The sequence below is a fragment of the Medicago truncatula genome, chromosome 5 (genome assembly GCF_003473485.1).
Source record: "Medicago truncatula cultivar Jemalong A17 chromosome 5, MtrunA17r5.0-ANR, whole genome shotgun sequence".
Classification (NCBI taxonomy): domain Eukaryota; kingdom Viridiplantae; phylum Streptophyta; class Magnoliopsida; order Fabales; family Fabaceae; genus Medicago; species Medicago truncatula.
Window position 1 is genome coordinate 39,780,787 of NC_053046.1, and position 11,001 is coordinate 39,791,787.

Genomic DNA, 11,001 nt, shown 5'->3' on the forward strand with positions numbered 1-11,001 from the left:
AAGGTCCCTCTGTCCAAGTGTTCCGTTAGCCGTGCTGATCTGTCGCCCTGCATGCTGTGTTGTCTTGTACACGTGGCAAGAAGGAAGCCGCGTGTTCAAGGACTAAGGCCCCGTTTGGATAAACAGCTTATTTAGATGTTTATAGCATTAGGGCTTATAACATTAGGATATGTACACTAAAAAAGTATTTACATAAATTGAAGTGTTTGGATGTGACATTACATAAGCAATTAACGAAATTTTAAATATTTTTAATTTAACAAAAAAAATCAAAGAATCGAACCACAATTATCAAGATTTTTTTTTTTGATAAAATTAATCAAGATGTAAAATAAAATATTATAATATATTAATTTTAATTATATATATAGTATAATCAATATTCGTCCTTAAAAAATATCAATATTCATATAAGACAAAATTAACATTAGAGGTGTAAATAAATAGTCTAAACATCATCAAACACAAGTATAATAATATAAATATAAACTTGAGAATTTAATAACACATGAATAGCCGGCCCTAGTTTTCTAGTGAGAGAAACTCCAACTTCTCTCTAAACTTTCTTTCTCCTTCGTTCATCGAGGAGGGGTGGTTTTAGGTTATTTTTTGACCTAGAATCACCCCTCTACATCTTTTTTCCCTATTCTTTCAATTTAAATAAGTGATTTTCACATCTATCAAGTTTTTCCTTTTGTGCTTTTTGTGATTTCGTCGTCTAAGTGCGGCGTTGTGTTGTTCGTCGTCTTGTGCGGCGTTTGATTTCGCGTCTTGTCGTGGTGTTTGTTCAGTTCCTATTGAAAGATCTACATCAGTCAATTACAAATTCAACCAATGATTTGGACGTCAACGTTGCAGATCCGGAAGCATGGGTATTTCAGTGACTTAGGTTTTATCATATTATTTGTAGGCATTTTGCCGTTGTATGCTATTAACTTGGGTGTTGTGAGTTTGTTCGCAAATTCACCCTTTACGTTTTTAGCGATGTTTGTATCTGATGTACTCTATCAATTTGAATGAATGAATAACGTTTTAACTTGTTAAAAAAAAAAATAACGTTTTATGTTTGTCAAAAAAAAATATATATAAACTTAAGAAATTATGATTGTAAACTTACCATATATATAGATATTAATGTACAGTTTGTTACCAAAAAAAGACAAGTTAAGTTTGTTTTTTTATTCAGTTTCATTTTGTTACGTAACAAAAAAATAATAAAAATCTTCCTTCAAAAAAAAAAAAATCTTAGTTACGTGTGTTACTTTAATAAGATAAGTATATAGCAATTTTGTGACTCATGCACAATCAAAGATAACTAACATTATAATTAAAAAATTTTTTTTTCTTTCTAAAAACAAAAAAATAAAATTAAAATATATGTTTTGAAAAAACGGATCCAGAGAGAATCGAAGAAGGTTACATAAATTCATAAGCTCCTTGTTAAGCCGAAGGGTAAGCTGAAAATTTAGGCTTATTAAAATATGGCATAAGCAGCTTATGAAACTATGATAAGCTATTTTTACTTATTTACCCAAACACATTTAAAAAGGCTTATGAGAGTAGATAAGCTCACATAAGTTCAAAGTAAGCCAATCCAAACCGGGCCTAAGTGTTAAAATGTGACATGACAATGTTATAAGCCCACATAACACTCATTCAACCCCTTTCAATCTAACAATATGGAGTATTATTTCACTTTTCAGTTCTTTAATGACAATTGGCAAAAGAAAAGTATAGCACTATTGAGTCACTCAATTCATTCAATTGTTAAGAAGTTCTGAGGAAGTATATGCACTGCTTGAATTCAATTTTTATGTTTACAAACTAATTTGACTTCACCCCGTCAATTGGTGTAATCAAAATTCTAAGAAAGTACTTCTTATGTGGATAATAGATCATCCGTGGATCAAGGAAAACGGAGAAGTTTGTTTATAAGCTTAGCCACTTTTGGTATAATGCATAATTATAAAATGATTTATAAGCTTGTTTATAGTGCCATGTATAATTGACCGACTCTTAATTATGTCAAATGACAGCTTCAATGTGTGAACAAGCCTTGAAAATTGTCCCTGATGCCTTTTCTGTCAAAGCAATATTTTAGTCTTACACAGATTTTCCTCTCGAACAGACATACATTCTTTATATATCCTTCCGGTTTCTGGCATTTGTGTAATACCCGAAATAGTTTAAAGGACTCGAGGTAATTATTCTAGGATCAATGATATAAAGACATAGGTTGTTTGAGAAAATTTATAGCTACGTGAACACTGTTTTCTCTTGATAGTTTTATTTTTATGCAAAAGTTATTGTTTAAAGGATATAATATAAGCAATGCATAGTTCACAAATTAGCAACAAACCGGAAAGGTTTTTTTTTCCACTAGAAATATTTTATTGTTTCTAGTGGCAATCTTCACATCCCCTTCAAACCGGAAAGGTTTTTTTCCACTAGAAATATTTTATTGTTTCTAGTTCCCTTCGAATATGAACTCATGACAAGGCCAGACATCAAAAAGTTGCTAGTCTCATAGTTGTTCTACGGTGCATTATAGATATCAAGTTAACAACCTAGAATCCCAGGATCTACTTAACAAGATTGACGATCATATTTATATATCCTAGTGGTTGACGAACACTCCATATATGTCTAAATGATCTTTTTATTACGCTAATGCTTGTAAATTAGAAGAATTTTTTTTTTATGAAATTTAGATTTTGATTAAAATTATAGGTGCCCTTAATATGATCCCTTTTTTACAAGGTCCAACCGTGGACCTCCTAATATGACCGTTTATAGTAGGTTACCCATTGCTTAAAAAAAAATCTCCATAAAAGTTGCACCAATTTGTTTGTTTGGGTAATGGTTGCAATGAGCTCTTAAGTTTCATTATGCATCTTTAGTTTAAGTCGAGAATTTCATCATCTTTGAATGTTGAGCAGAATTTTTTAGTAGCGAAAGCTTACTACCATCACATAAAACAACTCCCACATCAAGTTACATGTTTACTGTCAGATCTTGTGGAACTTTTGCGCTGATTGTGCAATGAAGAGTTCGAGAATGCAAAATGAAGTGTTATTGTTCATGGAAGTCAAAATTTCATCTCATGATTTGTGTTGTAAAGGAAGCATTTTATGTTTTTTTTGTTGAAGAAATTAAAATAAAAACTAAACATTAATCTAGAATTGAAGATTCATAAACATTAAATTTCAATCTCAGTTTCCCTAAAATAAAATAAAAAAATTCAATCTCAGTTTGGGCTTTCTGTGACTTGATTTTGATTAGTAGAACCAAGACACAAAGATTAAAGACCATATCCAACCCCATAATCTTAATTAGCTCCACTGTAGAATCTTGGATGTGTTTTTCAAGAACATAAAGGAGGGTTTGGTTACGAGGTGGAAGAAGGAGTTAGAGAGAAGAATAAAGTTAGACCTTGAAAAAAAGGGATCATATTAGAGGTAACCTAAAATTATATGTATAGATTTTTGACATAAAATTTTATATGTATAGATGTTTGTGACTGATTGTAGCAAGCCATGCCTTTTTCTAATTACACAACAATATTGCAAATATAAGATAAACTCTTATCACATTCAATGACACCAACAATATAACATTGTTATAGGAAAATTTGTTTAAGAATATAACTGAAATAATTAGTGTGTGTGTGTCCCTTTTCTTTTTCATCCCCTAGAGGTTCTGCCTTTCAACACCGGCCTGGAATACCCCATGGACGCCAAACATGCAACAGGAGGAAAAAAAGATTCCAAACTTTGTTAGTTGGAGGAATGCTGGAATCCTTCAGCCAATCCGTGACCAAAGACCAGAGACCAGTAGGTATCTATTTATGCAAACCATTTTAATTTACAAAGTCATAAAACATCTTATCATTTGTATTTAATTTTCAAAACATATACTTGCTCTGTTTTTGCTATTGTGGGTTCTATGGAGTCTGCTAACAATTGGCTCTAAAATATCAACTACTCTGTCGGTCCAACATGTGTTAGAAACCGTCTACCTAATCAAGGAAAGGGAGAAAAAAAGAGGCAATAATGCAGAAAAGAATACACACTTTTCCGGAACCTACTCAAACAGAGTGTGGGACGCGATTCTAAAATACGGCATAACAACAGAAGAGTTGTATCCCTACAAGGGAGGTATTATCACCAAAGGGATAAGTCTGGAGAAGTTACAATTTCGTAAGCTTTATCGTATTCAAGGATACGGCCTGGTGAAACCAGATGCGTATGATGCCACTGCTCTGATGCGCAGGGTTGCTAAGCAACCCGCGATTGTAGCTGTTGATGCATCTTTCTGGCCACAAAAAGGCTGGAAAAGCGTAGAAACCGGACGTCAACGTGTTTCTGCTGATACCAACCACGAGGTACTTGTTGTCGGCTATGCAAATGACAAGGTCACCAAAACCCCTTATTAAATACAAATAATAAGATGTTTTATGACTTTGTAAATTAAAATTAAAATGGTTTGCATAAATAGATACCTCCTGGTCTCTGGTCTTTGGTCACGGATTGGCTGAAGGATTCCAGCATTCCTCCAACTAACAAAGTTTAGAATTTTTTTTTCCTCCTGTTGCATGTTTGGCGGCGTCCATGGGGTATTCTAGGCCGGTGTTGAAAAACAAAAGGCAGAACCTCTAGGGGATGAAAAAGAAAAGGGACAAACTCTTTTCAACTTGCAAAGAAATGCCATCTGCAAATAAGAAAAGAAAGGTCAATAAAACAGAAAATCTGCAAACATTCTCACCCCATTTAACAACAAAACTGCCTAACCCTCATGCCCTTTTTAGCATTCTTATTTCTAGGAATAAGTGTTTGAGACATTTAAGTCTGTTTTCTTCTTATAGACATTTTAACAAACAGTTAGCATGCATTCAAGTCACAGATTTTCTCCATTACTAACCTTCTACCCATATGACAATCAGATAACAAACAAACATAATTCATGGATAATATGTTTAATTGATTGATACCATTGTAAGAAGCAAAATTTAAAAACTCTAAATTGGGTTTAAACCTATAGACATTTTAACAAACAGTTAGCATGCATTCAAGTCACTGAGATTTTTTCCATTACCAACCTTCTACCCATATGAAAATCAGATAACAAACAAACAGCATTCATGGATAATATGTTTAATTGATTGATACCATTGTAACAAGCAAAATTTAAAAACTCTAAATTGGGTTTAAACATATGCACAAAAGTTATGACACTACACAATTGGGGGTTAAAAAAAAAAGGCATGAAAACCTAAAACAAACACTACACAGAACTATTTTCCCTACTATATGAATTGGGGGGAAGGGTTTACCTGAGAAAATCAAAGAAAAAAATCTTCAACAATTGAACTTCAACTTCCAATCACTGCAATATCTGCATTATGAAACATCATGTTGGAAATTAGGAACCAAGGTTAACTATGTACAAAAAATAAAGGAAGAAAATAATAAGAAAAAGCTTACATGAAAGAATGGTGTTGCTTGCGTTTTTAGAGATAGAAGAAAATGAAGGGGTGGGTGTGTTTTATAGTGTCTCTGAAATCTATTTTATTTATGTTCTAAAATTGAAAGAAAAAAAAAATAGACTTAATTAATCATTTGGTCTCTTAAATTAATTCTTTGTTTCAAATTAGCCCCTTAACTATTAAACGTTTTAAAATGGTCCTCTATCTTTTATTTTAGTCATAAATTTGGTCATATTTTATTAATTTTAAACTCCTCAAAAAGAAGACAGTTGGATAAAAGATATTCATCAGATCTAACAATGTATCACCAACACTTAATTTATATCACTTTCTTCGTGTTTTTCGTCATCTTCATCTTCTTCAAGCAACCAACCCTAACCTATCCTTTCTGAAAAATCAATTGAACCACTGTCCAATTCATGTTGTGACCCATCACTGTGATTCCCGTTCGTTTGCGAACTTAGCAGTCAACACTGTGATCCTGACCCATTCATGGTTTCTCTCAATTCTTCGTTTTTGTTTCGAAGTTCGAACCCACCCCTTCTGTTTGCGACCCACCGTTTCAAAGTCGTCCATTCTGTCCGAAGCCATTGATTTCTCTCTTAATTTGCTAAATGAGTCGCAAAACTCATTTGATATATTGTTTAATTTTGACTCTATCTCTAAATTTTACCTAAGTTCATTTTGATGAAATGTGGGTTGTCTTCGATATTTTTTTTTTTTTTTTACTTTGTATGATTTTCTATGTATAGCTGAAAATCTATGTGATAATTTGGAGATGATAAATTATAAAGTTTATTTATTTTTCATTTCAATAATTGAATTTTAGGATATTGATGTTTTTAATTTGGTTATGGTTACGTTGTTTTTTAAAAAAACTGCAACTTGATTTTGCTGATCATTATAGGTAGTTTGGTACTTGTGAGTTGTAGAGAAATAAGATTATTGATGATGATTTTAATGTTAACCTCATCCGAATCTCACGCACGCAATCACCATCGGGTAGCGAAGTTTGATTTTGTGTTTGCTAGTTGTTGGGTTTGATTCAAGATTTTGGTTTCTGATTCATGAATATTGATGATAGTTATATGAAGAAGATGGAGATGAGGAAGAAGATGAAGAAAGTGATATAAATGAGGTGTTGGTGATACACTATTAGATCTGATGGACCTTCTTTATCCAACGGTCTTCTTTTTTAGGAGTTTAAAATTAATAAAATAGGACCAAATTGATGACTAAAACAAAGATAAAGGACCATTTTGAAAAGTTTAATAGTTAAGAGACCAATTCGAAAAAAAGAATTAAGTTAAGAGACCAAATAATCAATTAAGCCAAAAAAATAATAATAATATACATTCTATCAAATTTTAAATTGGGTCTAACTCATACTTACAAAACCGGTTTGTAAGGTGAGGGTGCCCAAGCTTTATAAACACTACACATGCCATATCTTTAAGCAATGTGGGACTGTTTTGTCACTACCACAGTGTAACAACCTGCTTCTGCTCTCAATAACTTTTACATTGATATTCTATTCTCCTATCAAAAGATGCCATAATATTAAGATACATTTCCTCTAGATGTTCCCATGCCATTTTCATATCCATATCATTCATTTCAGCTAGCTGATTTTCTGCCATTTCCCTATCCATAGGCTCCATTTCCTCTAGCTGCACTATTGTCATTTTCCTATCCATAGCCTTCAAGCAAAGAGAGTGGATTAACTTGTGAAGTTCATCAAGATTGGTGCAGGAGACACCAAAATTCTTCATCTGAGTCAATAACTTGAGAGCCTTATCAAAATTATGTAGCTTGCAATATCCAACAATGAGTGAATGGTACAGCAGAGCAATGATTAACTTAGAATCCTTCTTTCTGGCTTCTTCCAAGATCTTTCCAGCCTCTTTCATCCCAAATGAATCTGAAGAATGAATCCTAAGAAAATTACTAGTGTATAAACCTATACTTTCCAATAGCAACACCATCTCCAAAGCCCGTCCGGTTTCCCTAGCTTTAACACAGGCACTAATAATTATATCGAAAACAGATTGTGAAGGATATGGTAGCGGACCATCTTCTATCATTTTAAAGATCAATTGCTTGGCTGCATCGAAATCTTCAAACCGACACAAGGCATTAACAACTATATTACACATCCTGCTTTTCCATCCTTCTTCCCAGTGCTCGACCTCCTCAAGGATATCAAAATCAATCAGCATCTGCAATGCCAAATATACAGTTTCTTTTTTTGAACAAAGTATGTTGATCATTGTACGAGATAACAACATATCTAAATCTAACGACCAGTTTGGATTTGTTTTCCGTTTCTCCTTTGCAGCCAGATAGATAGCATATGCTTCTTTAATCATATTATTTTTAGAAGACCAAACTAACAAGACACCAATTATTTCACCATCATCAGGAAGGAGGGTTTCTGGATGAAGCACAATCTTTTGACAGATAGAAGCGGCTTGCTGGAGCATATCAGCACTGCAACTTGTTGTCTTAAAAAGAGCTTCCAGTGTAAAGATATATGAATCTTGATTAGGCACACACTGAAAGACCTCAAATTTATGAAAAACTTGGAGTGCAGTCTTACCTTGGTCCCACACATATCCAAATGAATCTAGGAGTTGATTGAGAATCTGGGTGTTAAGAAGACCAGTCTCGGAATGGCCAATATGTTTAAGCAAGTCCCACAGAAAAAGTATGTCATTCTGCCTTAGTTCAACATCAAATTTAGTTGGAACATCGCATATTGCTGAAACAAGAGATTCCAAAACAGGGGTAGTGATGAGATGTGAATTACTCCTAAAAGCCCACTTGATAAAGTGAATAAGAATATGAGGAGAAACCTTTGGGGTTTCAACTGGTATAGTTTGACAGGAGGTTTCAATAATTTTGAGTAGAAAATGTGGTTGATGCTGATGGCTGATGCAGAGTTTCCAAGCATGTGAAACTGAAACATCTATTAAATTTGTAATTATAATTATGGAGAGGAGGAGTACCACTAAGAAATGTCATCACTATCCGGAAATCTTCAGATGCAGTGACATCGTCTGGACAAGGAGGAAGGTAAGTGTAAGTGTAGCCTTGAGAAGAAGAGTGACGATTATCATCTTTGGAGTGCAGCAGCAGCAGCAAGTTTTGACAGATAGAAGAGGCTTGGTGGATGATATCAGCACTACACGTTGTGGTCAAAAGAGCTTGAAGTGTAAAGTAATATGTGTCTTGATTTGGCACACATTGAAAGACCTCAAACATATGAAAAACTTCAAGTGCAGACTTGCCTTCTCGACCTATAATTGAGAAGAATTGTATGAGGTGATTGAGAATGGGTGGGTTAAGAAGGCCGGTTTGATAATGGCCAATATTCTTAAGCAAATCCCACAGAAAAAGTATGTCATTCTTCCTTAGTTTAAGATGAGATGATTCAGATTCAGAAGAGCACATTGATGAGACAAGGGATTCGAGAACAGGGGTAGTGATTAGGCACTTATAATTTTTCCAAACCCACCTTATGAACAAGATAAGGTTGTGAGGTGATACCTTTGGGGTTTGAACTAATTTGGTTTGACAAGAGGTTTGAATAACTTTGAGTGCAAATTGTTGCTGTTGTTCAAGTGTGAGATTGGTTAGGTCAAGGGAATTAAGATCTGAATGAATTTGGTAGCCATGGCCATGGGGAGGAGCATTACTAAGAAGACTCATCACTTTATGGAAATCACTGGAAGCAGTGACGTCGTGGTCACAAGGAGAAACATATGAAAACAACCTGGGATGAAGAATTCTGTGTAAGGATGAACAAGAATTGAAAGAATTGATGTAGACCCTCCCCTGTCTCGCTGCAAATGACATCAACCTCTGCTGTATCATCTCCTTTAAATAAATTATCAACCTCTGATGAAGTGAGTGCCCGGTTGGCGGCGGTGAGAGCACGGTGGCGCCGGTGGATCTGTCAAAGTGAGTGATTGGTATGGTACAGGTCTAGGTTTAGGTTTTCTTTTTTGTTACAGTAGTTAGATAGATTCGCGTGTACTTGGTTGGTTTTGTCTTTCAAAGTGTTTGTTGTACTTGTTGTTTTTTCTTTCACTTTTTTATTCAACTTTGACCCAATAATCAATTTTAATACATCATAGTAATTTTATTTTATTTTTAGACGTCTAGTATACTTTTTTGATATAATTTATTTTTTCTTTTAAATTTTACTCTTCATTTAAATTAAATTGTCAATTGAAAAATATTCAAATTATATTTCACAATATAAAAAAATATACTCTGTGTGTTAGTGTAATATTTTTTCTTTCAATTTTACCAATTTTGCCTTTTAATGAGCTTGAAGTTAAGGTTGCGATTTGAGACTGTGATAGTTTCAAAAATCTCATGTCGGATGACATTAATTTTAGTTTTATTAAGAATTTCTTGCCTAAGGTTAAAGGTGATATTATGCTCTTTATTTCAGAATTTTATCTTAATAGAAAATTAACTAAATGTATTATTTTGTCAAAAAAAACTAAATGTATTAATTGTACTTTTATTGCATTAATACCTAAGGCTTATAGTCCACGACGATTAAATGACTTTAGACCTATCTCAGTGGTTGGTAGTATGTATAAAATTTAAGCAATGCTAGCAACACTCTCTTTAATACTTACTCTCTTATTTGTTTAAATCTATGCAAAAGAATATAAATTGAAAGATTAGGCAAATGAAATAATTGATAATTTTTAACTTGTCTTTAAATTAATATATGACTTAAATATGTTTTTAATACCTAAAAACTCAAGAGTTTTTAAGTTTAGTTTCTATAAAATTTTAATTGTAATTTTAGTCCTTCATAATATTGTAGTTTTTTAGAATAGTCCTTATTTTGAAAACTTGTTACCAAAAAATATATATTTTTAGTCTTTCAAAATAGTCTCTATAAAATGCAAATCGGGACTAAAAGTAAATAAAAAAATTTCTAGGAACTAAAATCGAAAGTATATAATTTTATACGGACTAAAAACTTATTTAGCTTTTAATATATAAATGAAATATTTTTAAGGTGTTATGTGACTCCAGTTTCTTAGAAACACACACATCAAACTCAACGTGGATGTGAGCTCTATTTGTAACCCATATCGTTCTGGCTATGGTGGTCTTCTTAGGAATTCATCAAGGGGTTGATTTTCTACCTTTTTTGAAAGTTGTGGTTTTGTGTCTAATATTAATGTCGAGCTTCAAGCTATATCTTATGGTCTCTCGATCTAACTTGGACTCATGACTACAAAGATATAATTTGTGAATTTGATTCTATCTCCGTAATCAAAATTATCAAAGAGGGAGTTTCGCATACCCACTTATCCGTTGCGATTGTTGATCACATTATATCCTATTGACTAGGGAGTGAAACATTGTTCTTGTGCACACCTTGTGAGATTGAAGCTTTTGTGTTTATCAGTTGGCCAAATTCGAAACTGCTCTTGATAATGAGATTAGATTTTTTTTTATTTTTATTTTCAACTTTATTGACT

The 11,001-nt window shown here is 33.0% G+C and overlaps 1 protein-coding gene across 2 annotated transcripts; it reads right to left on the bottom strand.

Moving 5' to 3' along the window:
* Positions 1–3,450: 3,450 nt before the first annotated feature.
* On the bottom strand, positions 3,451–8,003 carry LOC112421842 (pentatricopeptide repeat-containing protein At3g02650, mitochondrial). Of its 2 annotated transcripts, none has more exons than XR_003012175.2 (4): positions 5,484–6,201; positions 5,333–5,394; positions 4,502–4,710; positions 3,451–4,398 (listed from the first exon to the last, which is right to left on the bottom strand). XR_003012175.2 is itself a non-coding variant. In XM_039834435.1 (4 exons), exon 1 carries the CDS (start codon positions 7,966–7,968, stop codon positions 6,994–6,996), a length of 975 nt encoding a protein of 324 aa, XP_039690369.1. In that variant the 5' UTR covers positions 7,969–8,003; the 3' UTR covers positions 3,542–4,398; positions 4,502–4,710; positions 5,333–5,393; positions 6,889–6,993. The 2 variants fall into 2 exon arrangements, 1 of the variants encoding a protein (XP_039690369.1); XM_039834435.1 differs by lacking the exon at positions 5,484–6,201 and adding an exon at positions 6,889–8,003 and having other exon boundaries at positions 3,542–4,398; positions 5,333–5,393.
* Between the last annotated feature and the right edge of the window lie 2,998 nt (positions 8,004–11,001).